Consider the following 21,642-nt stretch of genomic DNA (forward strand, 5'->3'; position numbering starts at 1 on the left):
GTGTGATTAGAATAAAGTGCCATTTGTTTAATTTAGTCATATACATTAACATCAAGGATTACATTCCATTATCAAGAACTGTTGTATTTTTGCAAATATTTGTGTTTTGATTTAAGGAGGCATTTGTAGCACTGTCACAAGTCTAGAGAGCACATCATGTGTAGTTATCTCTCAGAAGTCGGCACAGGGAAATGGGGGCCTGTGTCAAATGTTCTATTGAAATTAGCTATTTTGTTTGTTTCTCAAAGCAGGTATGAGTTGGTCTTGGATGTGTGCTTCCATCAGCAGTCTTGGATAGGCCTGAATAGGTGGGTGTGTTTCCATCAGCAGGCATGGGATGGTCTCATGAGATGTTTATGTTTCTGCCGATAGTATGTGTTGTTATCAGCGCTCTCTATGCCTCTGCAAACAGTCATGAGTTTGTATCAGTAGATGTGTATGTTTCAATTAGCAGCTTTGGTTTGGTCTGAATAGGTAGGTGCATTAGTAGATGTGTGTTGTTCCTTTGGCAGCTGTGCATTGGTCTGAATAGGTGGGTGTATCAGTAAATGTGTGTGTTTCCATTAGCAGCTGTGCATTGGTCTGAATAGGTGGGTGCATCAGTAGATGTGTGTGTTTCCATTAGCAACTGTGCATTGGCCTGAATAGATGGGTGTATCAGTAAATGTGTGTGTTTCCATTAGCAGCTGTGCATTGGTCTGAATAGGTGGGTGCATCAGTAGATGTGTGTGTTTCCATTAGCAACTGTGCATTGGCCTGAATAGATGGGTGTATCAGTAGATGTGCGTGTTTCCTTTGGCAGCTGTGCATTGGCCTGAATAGATGGGTGTATCAGTAGATATGTGTGTCCTTTGGCAGCTGTGCATTGGTCTGAATAGGGGTGCATCAGTAAATGTGTGTGTTTCCATAAGCAGCTTTGCATTGGCCTGAATAGATAGGTATATTAGCAGATGTGTGTGTTTCCATTAGCAGCTGTGCATTGGTCTGAATAGGTGGGTGTACCAGTAGATGTGTGTGTTTCCATAAGCAGCTGTGCATTGGTCTGAATAGGTGGGTGTATCAGTAGATGTGTGTGTTTCCATAAGCAGCGGTGCATTGGCCTGAATAGATGGGTGTATCAGTAGATGTGCGTGTTTCCTTTGGCAGCTGTGCATTGGTCTGAATAGGTAGGTGCATTAGTAGATGTGTGTTGTTCCTTTGGCAGCTGTGCATTGGTCTGAATAGGTGGGTGCATTAGTAGATGTGTGTGTTTCCATAAGCAGCTGTGCATAGGTCTGAAAAGGTGGGTGCATCAGTAGATGTGTGTGTTTCCATAAGCAGCGGTGCATTGGCCTGAATAGATGGGTGTATCAGTAGATGTGGTTGTTTCCATTGGCAGCTGTGCATTGGTCTGAATAGGTGGGTGCATCAGTAGATGTGTGTGTTTCCTTTGGCAGCTGTGCATTGGTCTGAATAGGTGGGTGTATCAGTAGATGTGTGTGTTTCCTTTGGCAGCTGTGCATTGTTCTGAATTGGTGGGTGTATCAATAGATGCGTGCATTTCCTTTGGCAGCTGTGCATTGGTCTGAATAAGTGGGTGTATCAATAGGTGTATGTGTGTTTCCATTAGCAGCTGTGCATTGGTCTGAATAGGTGGGTGTGTCAGTAGATGTGTGTGTTTCCTTTGCCAGCTGTGCATTGGTCTGAATAGGTGGGTGCATCAGTAGATGTGTGTGTTTCCTTTGGCAGCTGTGCATTGTTCTGAATAGGTGGGTCCATCAATAGATGCGTGCATTTCCTTTGGCAGCTGTGCATTGGTCTGAAAAGGTGGGTGTATCAATAAGTGTGTGTGTGTGTGTTTCCATTAGCAGATGTGCATTGGTCTGAATTGGTGGGTGCATCAGTAGACGTGTGTGTTTCCTTTGGCAGCTGTGCATTGGTCTGAATAGGTGGGTGCATCAGTAGATGTGTGTGGTTCCTTTGGCAGCTGTGCATTGGTCTGAATTGTTGGGTGTACCAGCAGATGTGTGTGTTTCCATTAGCAGCTGTGCATTGGTCTGAATAGGTGGGTGTATCAGAAGATGTGTGTGTTTCCATAAGCAGCTGTGTATTGGTCTGAATAGGTGGGTGTATCAGAAGATGTGTGTGTTTCCATTAGCAGCTGTGCATTGGTCTGAATAGGTGGGTGTATCAGTAGATGTGTGTGTTTCCATAAGCAGCGGTGCATTGGCCTGAATAGATGGGTGTATCAGTAGATGTGTGTGTTTCCTTTGGCAGCTGTGCATTGGTCTGAATAGGTGGGTGTATCAGAAGATGTGTGTGTTTCCATTAGCAGCTGTGCATTAGTCTGAATTGGTGGTTGTATCAGTAGATGTGTGTGTTTCCATAAGCAGCTGTGCATTGGTCTGAATAGGTGGGTGTATCAGAAGATGTGTGTGTTTCCATTAGCAGCTGTGCATTGGCCTGAATAGATGGGTGTATCAGTAGATATGTGTGTCCTTTGGCAGCTGTGCATTAGTCTGAATTGGTGGTTGTATCAGTAGATGTGTGTGTTTCCATTAGCAGCTGTGCATTAGTCTGAATAGGTGGGTGTATCAGTAGATGTGTGTGTTTCCATAAGCAGCTGTGCATTGGCCTGAATAGATGGGTGTATCAGTAGATATGTGTGTCCTTTGGCAGCTGTGCATTGGTCTGAATAGGGGTGCATCAGTAAATGTGTGTGTTTCCATAAGCAGCTTTGCATTGGCCTGAATAGATAGGTATATTAGCAGATGTGTGTGTTTCCATTAGCAGCTGTGCATTGGTCTGAATAGGTGGGTGTACCAGTAGATGTGTGTGTTTCCATAAGCAGCTGTGCATTGGTCTGAATAGGTGGGTGTATCAGTAGATGTGTGTGTTTCCATAAGCAGCGGTGCATTGGCCTGAATAGATGGGTGTATCAGTAGATGTGCGTGTTTCCTTTGGCAGCTGTGCATTGGTCTGAATAGGTGGGTGCATCAGTAGATGTGTGTGTTTCCTTTGGCAGCTGTGCATTGGTCTGAATAGGTGGGTGTATCAGAAGATGTGTGTGTTTCCATTAGCAGGTGTGCATTAGTCTGAATAGGTGGGTGTATCAGTAGATGTGTGTGTTTCCTTTGGCAGCTGCGCATTGGTCTGAATAGGTGTGTGCATCAGTAGATGCTTGTGTTTCCTTTGGCAGCTGTGCATTGGTCTGAATTGGTGGGTGCATCAGTAGACGTGTGTGTTTCCTTTGGCAGCTGTGCATTGGTCTGAATAGGTGGGTGCATCAGTAGATGGGCCTCATTACACGGAAGGCGGTGAGCCATGGCGCTACTAGCGCCATGGCTCATGCCGGTAAAATACCGGCACCGCCTTGGCGGAAAGGGGATTTACCGCCCCATTCCAAGGTTGGAGGGGCGGTAAATCCCCCTTCCGCCATTGCCCTTCCCCATTCCCATTTCTGCCCCATAAGGCTCTATGGGAATGGGGAAGGCGCTAATTACGGCACCGCAATTTTGCGGTGCCGTAATTAGCTCCGAGGTCCCTTAGCGGGTTGGTTTTTAACGCCTGCAAAAAGCAGGCGTTAAAGCACCAACCCGCTAAGGGACCTCGTAGTAAGGCGGTAATGGTTAACGGTCACCGTTACCATTAACGGTGGCCGTTAACCATTACCGCCTTCCGTGTAATGGGGCCCGATGTGTGTGTGGTTCCTTTGGCAGCTGTGCATTGGTCTGAATTGGTGGGTATACCAGCAGATGTGTGTGTTTCCATTAGCAGCTGTGCATTGGTCTGAATAGGTGGGTGTAATAGAAGATGTGTGCGTTTCCATAAGCAGCTGTGCATTGGTCTGAATTGGTGGGTGTATCAGTAGATGTGTGTGTTTCCATAAGCAGCTGTGCATTGGTCTGAATAGGCGGGTGTATCAGTAGATGTGTGTGTTTCCATAAGCATGGGTGCATTGGCCTGAATAGATGGGTGTATCATTAGATGTGTGTGTTTCCTTTGGCAGCTGTGCATTGGTCTGAATAGGTGGGTGTATCAGAAGATGTGTGTGTTTCCATTAGCAGCTGTCCATTAGTCTGAATTGGTGGTTGTATCAGTAGATGTGTGTGTTTCCATAAGCAGCCGTGCATTGGCCTGAATAGATGGGTGTATCAGTAGATGTGTTTGTCCTTTGGCAGCTGTGCATTGGTCTGAATAGGGGTGCATCAGTAGATGTGTGTGTTTCCATAAGCAGCTGTGCATTGGCCTGAATAGATAGGTATATTAGCAAATGTGTGTGTTTCCATTAGCAGCTGTGCATTGGTCTGAATAGGTGGGTGTACCAGTAGATATGTGTTTCCATAAGCAGCTGTGCATTGGTCTGAATAGGTGGGTGTATCAGTAGATGTGTGTGTTTCCATAAGCAGCCGTGCATTGGCCTGAATAGATGGGTGTATCAGTAGATGTGTGTGTCCTTTGGCAGCTGTGCATTAGTCTGAATAGGGGTGCATCAGTAGATGTGTGTTTTTCCTTTGGCAGCTGTGGTTTGGTCTGAATAGAGGTGTATCAGTATATGTGTGTGTTTCTTTTGGCAGCTGTGCATTGGTCTGAATAGGTGGGTGCATCAGTAGATGTGTGTGTTTCCTTTGGCAGCTGTGCATTGGTCTGAATAGGTGGGTGCATCAGTAGATGTATGTGTTTCCATTAGCAGCTGTGCATTGGTCTGAATAAGTGGTTGTATCAGTAGATGTGTGTGTTTCCATAAGCAGCTGTGCACTGGCCTGAATAGATGGGTGTACCAGTACATGTGTGCGTTTCCATTAGCAGCTGTGCATAGGTCTGAATAGGTGGGTGTATCAGTAGATGTGTGTGTTTCCTTTGGCAGCTGTGCATAGGTCTGACTAGGTGGGTGTATCAGTAGATGTGTGTGTTTCCTTTGGCAGCTGTGCATTGGTCTGAATTGGTGGGTGTAACAGTAGATGTGTGTGTTTCCATTAGCAGCTGTGGTTAGGTCTGAATTGGTGTGTGTACCAGTACATGTGTGTGTTTCCATTAGCAGCTGTGGTTTGGTCTGAATAGGTGGGTGTATCAGTAGATGTGTGTGTTTCCTTTGGCAGCTGTGCATTGGTCTGAATTGGTGGGTGTAACAGTAGATGTGTGTGTTTCCATTAGCAGCTGTGCATTGGTCTGAATAGGTGGGTGTATCAGAAGATGTGTGTGTTTCCATAAGCAGCTGTGCACTGGTCTGAATAGGTTGGTGCATCAGTAGATGTGTGTTGTTCCTTTGGTAGCTGTGCATTGGTCTGAATAGGTGGGTGTATCAGAAGATGTGTGTGTTTCCATAAGCAGCTGTGCACTGGTCTGAATAGGTAGGTGCATTAGTAGATGTGTGTTGTTCCTTTGGTAGCTGTGCATTGGTCTGAATAGGTGGGTGCATCAGAAGATGTGTGTGATTCCATTAGCAGCTGTGCATTAGTCTGAATAGGTGGCCGTATCAGTAGATGTGTGTGTTTCCATAAGCAGCTGTGCATTGGTCTGAATAGGTGGGCGCATCAGAAGATGTGTGTGTTTCCATAAGCAGCTGTGCATTGGTCTGAATAGGTGGGTGAATCGGTAGATGTGTGTGTTTCCATTAGCAGCTGTGCATTAGTCTGAATAGGTGGGCGAATCGGTAGATGTGTGTGTTTCCATTAGCAGCTGTGCATTGGTCTGAATAGGTGGGCGTATCAGAAGATGTGTGTGTTTCCATAAGCAGCTGTGCATTAGTCTGAATAGGTGGGTGAATCGGTAGATGTGTGTGTTTCCATTAGCAGCTGTGCATTGGTCTGAATAGGTGGGCGTATCAGAAGATGTGTGTGTTTCCATAAGCAGCTGTGCATTGGTCTGAATAGGTGGGCGCATCAGAAGATGTGTGTGTTTCCATAAGCAGCTGTGCATTGGTCTGAATAGGTGGGCGTATCAGAAGATGTGTGTGTTTCCATAAGCAGTCGTGCTTTGGCTTGAATAGGTGGGCGTATCAGTAAATGTGTGTGTTTCCATTAGCAGCTGTGCATTAGTCTGAATTGGTGGTTGTATCAGTAGATGTGTGTGTTTCCATAATCAGCTGTGCTTTGGCTTGAATAGGTGGGTGCATCAGTAGATGTGTGTGTTTCCATTAGCAACTGTGCATTGGTTTGAATAGGTGGGTGTATCAGTAGATGTGTGTGTTTCCGTTGGCAGCTGTAGTTTGGTCTGAATAGGTGGGTGTAGATGTGTGTGTTTCCTTTGGCAGCCGTGCATTGTTCTGAATAGGTGGGTGTATCAGTAGATGTGTGTGTTTCCATTAGCAACTGTGCATAGGTCTGACTAGGTGAGTGAATCAGTAGATGTCTGTGTTTCCTTTGGCAGCTGTGCATTGGTCTGAATAGGTGGGTGTATCAGTAGATGTGTGTGTTTCCTTTGGCAGCTGTGCATTGGTCTGAATAGGTGAGTGAATCAGTAGATGTATGTGTTTCCTTTGGCAGCTGTGGTTTGGTCCGAATAGGTGGGTGTATCAGTAGATGTGTGTGTTTCCATTAGCAGCTGTGCATAGGTCTGACTAGGTGGGTGTATCAGTAGATGTGTGTGTTTCCTTTGGCAAATATGGTTTGGTCTGAATAGGTGGGTGTATCAATAGATGTGTGTGTGTTTCCATTAGCAGCTGTGCATAGGTCTGACTAGGTGGGTGTATCAGTAAATGTGTGTGTTTCCATTAGCAGCTGTGCATTGGTCTGAATTGGTGGGTGTGTCAGTAGATGTGTGTGTTTCCTTTGGCAGCTGTGGTTTGGTCTGAATAGGTGGGTGTATCAGTAGATGTGTGTGTTTCCATTAGCAGCTGTGCATTGGTCTGAATAGGTGGGTGTATCTATAGATGTGTGTGTTTCCATTAGCAGCTGTGCATTGGTCTGAATAGGTGGGTGTATCTATAGATGTGTGTGTTTCCATTAGCAGCTGTGCATTGGTCTGAATAGGTGGGTGAATCGGTAGATGTGTGTGTTTCCATTAGCAGCTGTGGTTTGGTCTGAATAGGTGGGTGTATCAGTAGATGTGTGTGTGTGTTTCCTTTGGCAGCTGTGGTTTGGTCTGAATAGGTGGGTGCATCAGTAGATGGGTGTGTGTTGCCATTAGCAGCTGTGGTTTGGTTTCAAGGGGGCATGCATTTCCATCAGCCCTCTTGGGTAGGTTTCCAAAAGTGTCTGTGTTTCTGCCAGTAGACATGTGCTGTTATCAGCAAAGTGTGTGTGTCTCTATCAAAGATACTGGCTGCTGTGATTGGCTCTAGCAAACCTGGATGGTGCTGTACACTGTATAATACTGCATTGGACATGTCTTGTTACCCTCATAACATACCTGAACCATTCATCTGACTGGGGCATTGCTAAGTAAATGGCCGCCCTGATGTGTGAACAGGGGGAGCGTGTTCTAGGAGTAGACCCCCTGGTTGAAGCCAATGGCAAACACCTGAAGAATCACTACACTTACCAATGTCATCTTCATGTTCGGCAGGTCGGCACACACGCCCTTTTACCCCAGGGCAGCATTTTTCTTCTCTTGGACAATCTTTGTCATCGTTGCATTTGTTGCATGCATCCTCTGATAAGTTATGAATTGCGATGAGTGGGCAAACACCAGATTTCTCTGAAATAGGACCAAGATCACAGATTTATTTTTCAAACATTATATTTTCCATAGTCCTCACTGAAAGCATTGAGTAGAATGACTCTCGGCATTCATCTCCAGTGCTGCCCTTGGGCAGTCGCTGTCCATCACACAATTATTCTCACAGTGCCTGTGATCTGGCCATAGCGTGCACTCAATGCAGTCTAGAACAGCCCTCCTGTATTATCAGTTCTCAGCGCATCACTTGTCAAGTATTTGGGTGACTGGTTGTCCCCCTTTAGTCTGTGACCCTAGAGGCAAGATGAGACGATACTTAAACAGATTCCCCTGTTCCAAACGAAGAATGAACTTTATGAGATTCCGTATGAACCTAATCTCAATTAAAGAACGGACGGAAATAAGGAAGACAGTAAACTTGAGAGACTATAGCTGCAGAATATGTGGGGACCAAAAAGAGACCCTACTTCACCCAACCATGTTTTGCCCTGACCTAAAACAAGCATGTGACAGATGGCTGGGTAAATTCTTTGCAAAATATACCACACAAACTTTAGAGGATTGGTGGCTGGAGCTGCTCCAAGGGATCTGGATATCCCTCACGCTAGCCATTTTGGCTTTTCTGGAAATTGTCCTCCGTAAGTTACAGGAGAAGGAACATTTGGTGGGCAACTGACTGATTGAAAGCAGGATGCTGAGCGTGGAGGTCCCTTTGTTCTGATCATTTCAAGATTGCTATCTTCTTCCCTAATTAGATGTTCATTGCTGTACTTTGGTTCTGCCTTCTGCTTCCTTCAACATTTTTGTAATTTCTTTTTTTAGATATTAATTTGTTGACATTTTAATTTAATATTTTTATGATATTTGTTTATTTAGATAAGATAACGCTTAATGTTTTCTTTTGTAAAACCAAATGCTAAATAAAAAATAAAAAATAAAGTAATTCATGATTTAATTGCAAAGTCTGCAAATGATCATATGTTTCCTGAATTTTTGGTTGTTACTTTCATAAAATATAGGACAGTAGGTGTTACATTTGTGGGCGTAAGTTGCAGATATTGAACTGAACTAATTTGAGCACAAATATCAGTGTTCAATGGCCAGTAAGTGAATCTTCAAGGACATGAGTAGGATATAGAGATATCTTTCACCAAAGAAACCTGCTCTCCATGGAGATCCCCACAGGTCAAGAGGGCTGTCGCATTAAATCCGCCCCCTCTCATTTCAGGCTTGGACTTAACTTGCCGGAGGGAGACTCTACAATATAGAAGGAAAGAGCACATGCAGGGACAAAGTTCTGACATAGCCACGCCAGCTCTGACGTAGTCAATGAACCTCGAAGCCATCATTGGTGCGGAAGGGAGTGGGCAGAATGGAATAACGCTGCCATGCAATTATCGAGTGAAGGCTCAGCAGACAGAAAACAACGAGCCAAGCCTACTCCTACTTATAGGCGTGACCACAACTCAAATGTGGTGGACAAGGAGCCTGCGAAAGGCTTCTGACGCCAGCGAAGGAGACCGGAGCGATCCTTTTGCTCGCCAAAAGGACACTATTACCGCACTGAGCCGCGGAAGCAAAAGACATAACTTCCTTGCTCCATATAAGAAATCAAATGGCAACAAGTGCGTCCAGTGGAGCGGAAAGAGAGTGGTTGGCCTAGAGACAGACCAAGATGGGGGAGAGTGGCGCACAGTGCTTTGCATTAACCCCACTGTACATTTGAAGGAGGTGACAGATACAGAATTGTTTCAAAATAATCATAGTGATGGAGAGATAATACTGGAGATTTGTATCCCGTTGTGGCCCCGTCCCTTTCCTCGAAGCAGACCTAAACTATGTACCTGAGCGGTTGTGGACTACCAATCCACACAATGGCTTTTACAGGATGTGACCCCAGTACAAATAACACTAAAAGTGGGGGCAGTGCTACGCCAGGTGAAGCACTACCCACTATCAAGAGAAGCAGAGGAGGGAATTAGAGACAGAATACTGGCCATGCTCGATCAAGGTATAATAGTGCCATCCACATCCATGCATGGGTTGTAGTGATCTATAGTGCTTCAGGTCCCCACAGCATGCTCCTGGACCTGTAGACTCATACATGGGGTGTAGTGATCTATGGTGCTGCAGTGTCCCACAGCATGGCCCTGAGCCTGGAGACTCATGCATGGAGTGTAGTGATATATGGTGCTGCAGTGTCCCACAGAATGGCCCTGAGCCTGGAGACTCATGCATGGAGTGTAGTGATATATGGTGCCGCAGAGTCCCACAGCATGCTCCTGGACCTGTAGACTCATGCATGGGGTGTAGTGATCTATGGTGCTGCAGTGTCCCACAGCATGGCCCTGAGCCTGGAGACTCATGCATGGGGTGTAGTGATCTATGGTGCCGCAGAGTCCCACAGCATGGCCCTGAGCCTGGAGACTCATGCATGGGCTGTAGTGATCTATGGTGCCGCAGAGTCCCACAGCATGCTCCTGGACCTGTAGACTCATGCATGGGGTGTAGTGATATATGGTGCCGCAGTGTCCCACAGCATAGCCCTGGGCAGTGAGACTCATCTACATAGAGAATGCATATGGAAATGGAACACCAATCCTTTCAGAGCACACACAAACCGCCTGAGCTTCCTCACGGGGGGTGACTTTTCGTTGCCTTCCCTCAATACCTCCAGGTGGAGGGTTTCCTGAAAAGGGGTGCCCAGCTCACATAGTCCCCAGATGCTCATGGGTGCCTCATCAGGGCTCTCATAGTCTGTTATTCTACTACACTCCAGCATGAATGCTCTCACCTCTTATCCACTTGACGCAAGTCCTTCTGCAGCCCACATCGCAGCACTTCTCACGCGCCTGGCACTGGCGGTCATGACTGCAGTCCAAGGTGTAGCTCGCATTGCACACCACTGGCTCATGGGATGGACAGAAGCCAGGACGCTCTGCAACAGAAACATGTAGAGAACGTGAGCATGCATCAGAAAGGGGTGTCCCCCAAGTAAGAGAGAACTCCCCAACAATGACACGCACAGCACCTCGCCACCACCAGCAACACACATCCTTCTTCTACAGCCAGTGTTTGTAAAGTTAGAACTCCCAATGGAACCTTTGACGACTTTTACAAACATATTGGTCGGCCCCTGATTTCAAGGCCCCTGATTTCAAAGCAGCAACAACAAAGGTAACACCCTAACTTGAATAAACAGTGTAGACCCCGGTAGGGGTGGACTGGGAACCAAAAGAGGCCCTGGAAATAATTTTTAAAATGGCCACATAATACACAGTTTCAGCAAGCCCTGCCTTTTTCCTATGGAAAAAATTGGAAACACCACAAAATGAGGCCTAGAGTGCAGAGGCCTACAGGGAAATCTCCAGAGTTCCCTATAGGCCAGTCCGCCCCTGGACCCGGCACCCCGATATCAACAGCTTGTCTAGCTCCACACCCAGCAGGTGTGCCAGAAGCATAGCCCTTGACACACTGATACCAAAAGCACACACAGTTGTTTATCAAAATAATGTCCCTGGGCACCCTAACAGCAGCAGCTTACAACCCTTCAAAACCCACCATGCCTATGGCCTCCACATACTCCAGGCGCTGATTCTTACACCCGGTGTGCATCGCTTGATACCGCAATCACCGGCCTCATTGTGTGTGTCATGCATGTAATGAGAGACAAAGGGCCTGGTTTACAGTTTGACGTTGCCTCATTACGAGTATGGCGGTGCAGGAAAAAAGTGGCGTTTGGCCCTGGAGTGGGGGATTTACGTCAAGCATCATGCTGAAGGTAAATCCACAAACTTTCCGCTGAAAATCGGCAACATTTGCGGAATGACCACGGCAGTAATTCCGCCAAAAAATTCCCCATGGAGTCCAATGGACTCTCAAAAAATGGGGATTAACGCCTTCACCGCCACTTGCAATCCTGCACTAATTCACCGGACCAAGTGGCATTAACAGTAATTCCGTTGGGTGGTTTTTCGGCATATTTACGGCCAGAATACCACCCCAATCGTAATGAGGCCCAAAATATTTTGAATACTGCATGTTTTACTGTTTTCCAAATACCAAATTTCAACCCTGAAACTCACTGATTCCAACTGCTTTTGTTTGGAGCTAATTAGGTGTAGACAGAGGCATTACATGATGTGGTACTTACTACCTGTGGAGTAATACTGAATGCAGTAATATGGCATTAGGCCATGAAGTTCCAGGGGACCCCAAAATGGGGAATAACTGCAGCGTCTGCATAACTCAGAGAAATGCAGACCCTGTAGGTTACTGCGTGCCTGCTGCGTCCAGTAACTGTGATTCAGTTTAGTAGCATTTGCCAAGCTTGTATCCAGGCCCATCGAGAATTTCTCACTATGTATACCCGAACCATAGCCTCCGGCACCTGGATACCAACAGTTTATACGATTCAGCGCCTGCCATGTGCACCTGCAACATATGAACTGGAGCACTGAGAATGACACTGCACTTGGAATACTGCATATACCATCAAGTGGGGGAAAGATTGGAAATTTAAAATGTTATGTGCTCCTCTTGCACACATCTGCGTTATAATGTTGAGCAGAGGCTGCAAACTGCCTTCTTTAAACAACAGTTTCTTGCTCGTGTGATGCAAGGCTTTAGGTTTTCCTGTGCATGTCTTTGCAATTAAGGCTCTTTGGCATATGTAAGCGTGTTTTAGGCTCTCACTGCCTTAGGAAAAGTGGCTTTAGCAGACAGAAGTCATCACATTACAAACATTCCCACCTGCCTCAGAGCAGGTGTGAATCTTTAAGGAGTATGTTCCCTTTCACTAAATGTATTACGATAGGCTGTCCTCCCTGCCAGCACTGTCTAGCATGAAAGAGCACAGCTGCTATCAAAGGCTTGGATAATGAGGCTTTTGTTCCCAGCCAGCAGCATTGCTGCAGTATGATTCTATGCCCTGTTTGGACCACCCCTTCCATTGAAATGCATGTGTTCTATGGGGTATAAGAGAACGGTGCACAGAGTTAGGGGGTTTCTCACTTGCGCCGAAGTATTGGCATAGTAAGCAGGACAGTAAAGGCAACACTATTGGTATAGCTAGACATAGATGACACATATGTATGAATTCGATTGCATTGTGTCTACAGGCAACGTGTCTTCAAATGCCATGCACCATTTTACCTTCTCGCTGTATCTCACAAAAACTCCTTCTACTGATGGCCAATTGAGTCAGCGAATAATAATAAGACCTTAGAGTTGTTCAGCGTCTACAAAGTTGTCACCGGCCCAGAGGGTCTTAGAACCAACCCCTTATACAAATTCACATGAGAGCGCTCAACTTTCATCTGTGACATCATTCTCTCCATTCCCACCTAACAAACTCTAACCCCCCCAGAGCAGCAGCTCAAACTATCATCACTGGCCACACCTCACATTTCACCACCTTCCATTCAATATCTGATATAATACACCATTCAGACAGCACCCCTAAGAGGAGAATCAAACAAATGAGCCAAGTCTCTTTCTCACCAATTACTACATCATGCCATGCCATGCCACCTTAAACATAGACGTAGTCCAAATAGGGATGAAAAAGTCTTGCATTGCTTTATCCAGAAAAAGGCCAATGCAGACCACAACATGCTGGTCAATTATAGTTCCACTGTGAACATAGCATTTGAAGCAGAGATTAGGACATACGGAGTGTTCCTAACTCAAATAAAGAACCTCTCAGAAAATGGCTGCCTCCCTCATGATTTAATCAGCATCAGCGAAAGCCTTCTCCCAAGTGTGGATGACAACCATACAGATGTCCTCATAATGTTAGACCTTTGAGCCGCATATGACACAGCGGATCATTATATACTCATCCATCGTCTCGAACTTTCACGCTGGCTTACCCTCCAAACCTGGTAAAACTGACAAAATTCAAATATGCCCCTGCTCTCATCCCTGTGGGGTTCTACAAGGTTATGCCACCTCCCCTTTACTCCTACACTCATACCTAAGACACTTCACTACATACTTAAGTCCTTCACCTTCCCATTCCAGTGCTAAGCTGATGATCTTCAAATTCGGATCCACCGTCTTCTGAATATTTCCAATCTCGTCCAACCACACTCATTGTTAACTAAAGCTCACCCACCCCCGCCCAGATATCTTCCACCCGCCTTAACTTTAATCTCCTCCAAACATTCCTATTTAACCTGCTCCAACAGCTCACCACCCTCCTCCTCCTTAACCTCTGGCAGGGATATAGTGCCCTGCTCACTAACCTCCTTCTCCCCCTTTAGTCTCTCACCACACGTCCACTGCACTCCGCTTCTCCAGTCTCCTCTTCTGTCTGCACGCTTCCTTTTGGGCCATACTCCAACTCTCTCAACCTCCACCTTCCTTGCTCTGCAACAGCTGACCAACTGACTGACTGTTTGGAGCTGCTTTTAGCATACCCTGCACCCAGCCCTGGGATGGCTCTCAGAATGATGGGTTTCCGCTGCCGTTTGTGGGGAGATCTCTTCTGTGACTGGCTGCAGCAGCTTCCTTCCTGCAACTACCTTGGCATGTGTCAAATCAAACGGAGGCAATAAGAGGTGGGGCTTTGACAAATGGTGTAGGCACACTGATGCTCCATTATATTGATCTTTGTTTAGCATGACTATGCGACATATGAATTCATGTCATTTCTCAATGGATTCCTGTCATCATGTCTCACATGTATTCTGCATGCTGCTTTAACACTGATTTTTAGTCGTGTAAATATCGGTTTTCCCGATCAGATGAAGTATTAATGCCCTATTGAAAGACCTATTGTTTGGTCCGAAAGGCATTGGCAGACATTTGCATCTGCAACCACTATGATTTTCGATTAATACAAAATACAAAGATAATGTTTGGAAAAATCTGAGTTTAAGGAATTATTTTCTTTATGCATCAAGATTATCAAGAGTTCAGGTTGAACATTAATTACTTGAATTGAGTATTCATAACCAACGAGTGGCAATCAGGGTGTGCAGCCCACACAGACGGCTAATAAGCCCAGGTCGCCTGTCATTTGAATTCACTTTTGAGCGCCCCGCACAGAGGCACTCTCCAGTGGGCTGCACCTCACTCATACATATATATATATATAGAAGCCATTTGAATTTCGTTTGAACCATTTCAAGAAGAGTTAAATGATAGGTGGTGCCCGCTCATCCACAACGACTTAATAAGAGGTGAGGCGGCCATTTTGAATATTGCTAGACTGCCCTGACTCTACCCATCTGCTTTCTGCGTGAAGCTCTCATGCCCAGTCTGCTGCTGCCTGCAGCATCTTGCCCTGTCTGCTTGCTGCCTGCAGCTCTCATGCCCAGTCTGCTGCTGCCTGCAGCTCTCATGCCCTGTCTGCTTGCTGCCTGCAGCTCTCATGCCCTGTCTGCTTGCTGCCTGCATCTCTCATGCCTTGTCTGCTTGCTGCCTGCAGCTCTCATGCCCTGTCTGCTTGCTGGCTGCAGTTCTCACGGTTCTCTTCACATCAAGAGGGCTTTGGCCCTTTCCTTTCTTCAGCAGGTCAGTTTCAATTTCAGAAACTCCTTTCTAGAGAGAGGGAGGCTAGAGTATTGATTTGTCCCATCTGATTTATCTTGTGGGCAAGAGGTGTGGTTTCCCCATTGATATCTATTGTGGGGTGTAGAAAGCACCCCTCCGGGTTAGCCTACTCTCCCGCTGTAAACATAAGTGTTGTTGGCCAGTACAGTCTACATTTGAGTCCACATTTGGCTGTAGCAAACCAGGGGGATTATGGGTTAAGGAGTCCTTACCTTACTGGGTGGCTTGCGCTGGAGAAGTATTCCCTGGTGTTCTAAAGGCTTTCTAGGGCTTTACTGGGTGTTCGCATGGTGGTCTTTCTCTGTTGTACGTGGTTGCCTTACCAGGATCCAGTTTAGGTGTTGGCTTTGACCCATTGGGATAATTCTGGATGTCATAATGTGCTCTTCAAGCATTCCCCACAAGAGTCTGGCTATCTGAGAAGTGGGTTCTCTTATATGGAAAGGTTTCTATCGATTGAGCCGTGTGGCTGTCCCCCACTATTCGGCGGGGATGCTTCAGAGTTGACTTACACAGTCTTTGGGTCACCCTGCTAGGCATTCCTGAATCCCAGAAGGAAACCTTGTCACATATACTTCGACCACAAAGTAGTATATGACTCCACCAAAAAATACTTTGCAACTTTATTCAGTCCTTACACCCTAATGCCTGATGTTGCAGAGGATGGCCTTTCAGATACAGAACTCATCCACAAGTACTGTGCAACTGTGCCCTAGAATATTACGTACTGCACAACACTGTCCTTACACCCCAGCACCCAAAGTAGCGAAGGATCCACTTCAAGGTATTATAGCTGACCCACACAATACTACAAGTCACATTTATAGTATTTGTCTTACGAACCCATGCTTATCCCTTCAAATAGGTGCCTGACCTCTTACCTTTAATTCTGTGGGGTACAATTAACAGTAAACTATATCTAGGTTTTTTTAATAATAACCTTGAAATCTATCTGCATATATGTCATGAACGATTCATTATTCAGTTGTAACCGTAACCCCACTAACCCAGAACCCCCAGGTAGCGCTATGAAAAAAATAAAAATACAATTAAATTAAATCAACAATTAAAATATACATCAGCCTTAGTGTTACATATTTACAAATTACATAGAGTAGCCCTGAGTACAGAATACAGGAGAGGTTGGCTGGTTGTTTCATCTGGACAGCAGGATGGGGATCTATGCGGCTCCATCCATTCCTAGTAGGTGGAGTTTAAGCCTTGTTTTCAGGAGCTCCACTGAAGAGTTGGCTTTTTTGGCCCGAGGGACAATACTCTAGTGGAGTGGGTCAAGTAGGAAAAAGGAACAAATGTGGGAGTTGGCAGCAGTGGATGGGAGGACTGATAGGCTGTGAAAGAGATGAGGAGCAGAGAGTTCCAGAGGACAGTGTTTGTCATTCAGTGAGGGATTGGAAGGCCAAGAGAATGGATGGATTTACAGACAAGCAAGCAGGAGTTTAAAGAGAGAGCAATTTTCCAGGGAGAGCTGGCCAGCAAGTAAGTAGAGGTTGGGGAGGATCTGTGTAGGTTGAAAAGGGCGTGTGTTGCAAAGTTGGGGACTTTGTTGAGAGGCGCAAACGAGTATAGGTGTGAACCAAGAAGTAAGCTCTGGCAGTGGTCCAGTCGGCTGAGCTTTAGAGATAAGGGTTTCAGTTGAGTGGCGCATGAGGTGTGGCATATTTTTCTAATGTTCAAGAGGTTTAGTCCCGCCTCCATATCAGTGACTCTCATGAGCTGGTAGTGTCAGGTTGCTGTCAAAGAGAACCACAAGGTTGCGAGCCCTGAGTGAGGGGCTCAGGGACTGAGGGGGAAAAAGTTGGGAGAGGAGAGATGATGGTTGGCATTGGAGGCATGGAGAAAGAGGACTTCGATCTTTAAATAGATTAGCATGAGCTAGTGTAGAGCCATCCAGCCCGTAGGCATCTGAGCGCTGAGATAACAGTTGATATTATTATTCCACAGCGTGGTACTCAATGTATCCACCTATACATGATGATGATGATGGTTAGGCAGTTCGGTATGCTCTTGGAGATTGCAGGAGTGAACGAGGGGAAGGAGAAGAATTTCTGAGTATCATCATCAAAGGGATGGTAGTTGAAGCCAAAGGAGGAAATTTGTTTTCTGAGGGAGGAGGTATATAAGGAGAAGAGGAGTGGGCTAGTTGTGATGCTTGCAAAATATCATAGCAAGGGGTCTGGAGAGGAGGTGTTGAAGTCCTGGAGAAGGAGTGGTCAGAGAGATCAGGGAACAACCAGTCATGCAAAATGTTTTTGAAGCCAAGGAGGGAAAGCGTTTGAAGGCGGGATGGGTGATCCACATTGTCATGGGCAGCTACATGGTCGTGAAGGATAAGAATGAAGGAAGGTGATGAGAAGTGGTAAGAGAATTGGTAAAATGGATGAGTGTAGTTTCAATGGAATGTTTGGACTGGAACACAAGTTGGAGGAAGAAAGTGTACATCAAGATTGTTGACTATGTGTTTGAAGATAACCCTCTCAAGGATTTAAGGGTAGTGGGGAAGGAGAGAGACAAGTATGCATAATGAGGGGTTTTTGAAGTCCACGGTTTCTTTAGAAGAGGTATGACTGTGGCTATTTTGAAACAGGCTGTGAATAAACCAGTTGAGAGAGAGATTTTTACTACGGTTGAGAGGTCATCAGAGATAGGGTGTGCACGTTTTTTAATAAGTTGTGGTGTAAAGAGGTCAATTGGAGTGCAGCATGAGTTGGCATAGTGACGGATGGGTAGAAGTTCAGTCAGGGATGTGAGAGAAGCACAATAGACATGAGAGTGAGGAGAAGATGTGAGGAGCGGAATAAGGGAATGAAACATAGAAGGATGGACAAGATGTTCCTTATTTTGGTGAGGAGGCAACGTCATCAGCAGTGACGATGGAATGGAACAGTTTCTACTGGGATAAAGCATGGCTTGGAGGGTCATAGATAGTTTGAGAGGGTGTGAGCAGAGAGAGGAAACGGAGAGTAATCTGCCCTTGTCAAGGGGTGATAGGAACCCCTCTCACCCTGGGTTAGGAGGCCTACTAGGGAGGAGGCCACGCCCATTCCCAACCCAGAGCTGGAAGGTGGCAGTTGGTAGGACCCATGTTCCTGTCCCCTACCTAAGTGCCTGCATGTATCTGAGCAGTGCCACTGTGGATCACCCCATAGCTCTTAAACAGAACTATGGCCAGTTTCATTATTTTCCTTTCGGGTAACAGCTACATACAGCAGAGGTCTGTGAAGACCACCTGCAATACAACAGCCCAAGAGCCTCCAAGTCGACTACCACAGTCATCGGATTGCCCCAGCCAACAGCAAGAGAGGGAGCAAATAAGCGAAGCAGCAGACAACCTGTGCAGCAACCAGGAGCATGGTGCACCGCCTGCTAACACCAGTGTATGGCATACTCCAGCAGCTGCTAGAGAGCTCTCCAAAATGGATGCAGAGAACCTGCGCAGCGACCAGGAACATGGAGCACCGCCAGCTAACCCCAGTGTATGGCACACTCCAGCAGCTGTTAGAGAGCTCTCCAAGATGGACGCAGAGAACCTGCGCAGCAACCAAGAACATGGTGCACCGCCAGCTAACACCAGTGTATGGCACACTCCAGCAGCTGCTAGAGAGCTCTCCAAGATGGACGCAGAGAACCTGCGCAGCAACCAGGAACATGGTGCAGCGCCAGCTAACACCAGCTTATGGCACACTCCAGCAGTTGCTAGAGAGCTCTCCAAGATGGACGCAGGGAACCTGCGCAACATCCAAGAACCAAGGTGCACCGCGAGCTAACACCAGTGTATGGCACACTCCAGCAGCTGTTAGAACGCTCTCCAAGATAGACGCAGAGAACCTGCGCAGCAACCAGGAACATGGTGCACTGCCTGCTAACACCAGTGTATGGCACACTCCAGCAGCTGCTAGAGAGCTCTCCAAAATGGACGCAGAGAACCTGCGCAGCAACCAGGAACATGGAGCACCGCCAGCTAACCCCAGTGTATGGCACACTCCAGCAGCTGTTAGAAAGCTCTCCAGATAGACGCAGAGAACCTGTGCAGCAACCAGGAACATGGTGCACCGCCAGCTAACACCAGTGTATGGCACACTCCAGCAGCTGTTAGAAAGCTCTCCAAGATGGACGCAGAGAACCTGCGCAGCAACCAGGAACATGGGGCGCCCCCAGCTAACACCAGTGTATGGCACACTGCAGCAGCTGTTAGAGAGCTCTACAAGATGGACTTCTATGAACTTGCCATTGAGTGACTCCCTGACAAAACCAAAGACATTCCGATACTTACTATGAACGTAGCCACAACGCGCCCTCTGACACGAATGGAACCCTTTCGAATACGGACCTCCATATTCTCATGTGGCAGACCCGCATGGCTAAAGGTTCAGGGCTTATGTGTTCTGGCAATCGTAACACTGCCTTGCCAGGCAAGGAATACAGGGGTAAATTGCCCAGGGCAAGAAGACCAATTAGAGACATAGGGGAGTATAAGAATGGGGGACAGGAAACAAGAAGGTGTGGGTTGTTCAGGTGAGGTCAGAGGAGGAGGGGGCAGAGCAAGAGACCAGAAGGAAGAAGCATGGTGGACTAGAGTGTGGAGGAACGTTGCAGAGAAGGTGAGGTGTTGGTTTGTGAGAACAAGTGATAATGTGTTGTGAAAGTGTGTGACGGTTGGTGAGAAAGAGTGTTAATGATAGAGTAGTTTGTGAGTGTAAGGTGACTGAACGAGTGAAAGGAGGTTGCCTTAGCAGAAGGTGAGGTGGAATATTAGTGAACAAGAGAGGGGAGTGTAGTAGTGGAGAGGAGAGGGAAGAGTAGACGTGGAATTGAGAGGAGCGAGTAGTAGTGAAGTGGAGAGGGGAAAGGAGTAGTGCAATGGAAAGGGGATAATGGAAGGGGAGAGTAGTAGTGGAGTGGAGAGGGAAGAGTAGAAGTGAAATTTAGCGGGGAGAGTAGTAGTGGAGGGGAGAGAGAAGAGTAGAAGTGGAATTGAGATGAGAAATTAGTAGTGCAGTGGAAAGGGGATAATGGAAGGGTATAGACTAAGATGAAGTAACATCGGAATTGTGGGGGCATGGATAGCGACCTTGGAGGGACAGAGTAAGAAGGCATAGGAGGAGAGAGAGAAAAGGGGTTGATGCTGGAGGGACTACAGTAGTAAATGAAAGGGACAGGTAGTGAGAGACCCAGGGAGAGGAATATCAGGGTATGAAAGTAAGGAGATAGATTGAGGTGTGAGTGTCTGCAAGGTACAATCCAACAAAGGATTGGAACCAACTCTCAGAAAGGGTAGGTCAAACTAAGGAAGTCCCTGCGGGAATTTAGACAGATAAGGCTCACATTTAGGCCATGACCATCAACAAGCTAGAGGTTATGCAGTAAGGAGAAAGAATCACTATATACTAACCTGGGGAGTAAGGATGCCTTGGCAAGGGAGGGTCTGGCTCACTCTGGACGAGAGCGAGAAGAACGTCCCTGAAAGCCATGTGCAAGAAAACTAATTGAAGCCCTTCAACCGTCTTTTGGAGGTTGGTGTGTTATTGTGGTATGCATTATTGTGGGGTTGATTTATATTAGTTTCAATGATATCCTTTTTCGACTTATAAGCCACTTGATAATGGAACTAGAGGTGTCCTGCAACATATTGTGCTAACATGGAAAGATGATGGATCTTGGATAAAGCTTTAATTAAAAATCAATTTCTGAAGAGGAACAACCCCTTCTACTTCGTTTACTAGTGTGCAAGCACAGGTTCTCAAGACAAGGCACAATCCTAACCATTGTGATTGATTGCTTCGCCCTGGGAGTCTTTTTTATTTTAGAACATGTCAACTAAGATTAAACGTTTTAGTTTTTAGTATGGCAACCCTTTCAATTCGAGATCTGCTCACGGTGGGCATCTTCAGTGTGTAGATGCAAACACTAGTTGGCTTTAGTTACTGGTAAGTAACTTGTTTCTTCTCCAGCATTGCATATTTCATAATTTAACATTATTTGAATAGAGTGACAGCCTGTGGCCCACACATCACTTTATAACAAAAAAGGGAAGGATTGATTAAGAAGCTCACCTAACCTAAACACTCTTCAGCATTGCTCGACTCACACTCACTTCCGATCTTGTCTGGACGTCAAGAGCAGTGATTCATGAAAACATGTGGTACAGTTTAATTCACTGCCCTGAAAACCTCCCTGAGCCATGTGCATATGGTATCTGAGGAGATATGCAGACATAAGGGAGGCAGGCAAACTGGATAGCCAGGGTTTGCATAAATTGTAGGTATTGGACAGACAATAAATGCACCTGAGGTTAAAGGTCCAGCAGAAACTGGGTTTGGAATGGCTGTTGGTACCTTGGTTTTATTTCTCCCAGAGAAAGGTTGATCAGATTTGGAAAAGCCTACAAAAGCTCATTCTCTTATGATGTTGAAGGCCCTCCAAGATTTGCAGTGGTTATAATGGTGCCACATAAGTAGACACAGACAT

The 21,642-nt window shown here is 46.3% G+C and overlaps 1 protein-coding gene across 1 annotated transcript in view; it reads right to left on the reverse strand.

Annotated features, from left to right (window-relative positions):
- Window positions 1-21,642, reverse strand: part of LOC138452544 (balbiani ring protein 3-like) — a 359,195-nt gene that overhangs the window by 156,762 nt on the left and 180,791 nt on the right. The window contains exons 7-8 of the mRNA XM_069604989.1: window positions 10,391-10,534; window positions 7,462-7,617 (exon numbers count right to left, since the gene is read on the reverse strand). Coding sequence (XP_069461090.1) covers window positions 7,462-7,617; window positions 10,391-10,534 — 300 coding nt within the window. The remainder of the gene's footprint in view (window positions 1-7,461; window positions 7,618-10,390; window positions 10,535-21,642) is intronic.

Source organism: Ambystoma mexicanum, chromosome 4p, assembly GCF_040938575.1.
Source record: "Ambystoma mexicanum isolate Mex_15411 chromosome 4p, UKY_AmexF1_1, whole genome shotgun sequence".
Classification (NCBI taxonomy): domain Eukaryota; kingdom Metazoa; phylum Chordata; class Amphibia; order Caudata; family Ambystomatidae; genus Ambystoma; species Ambystoma mexicanum.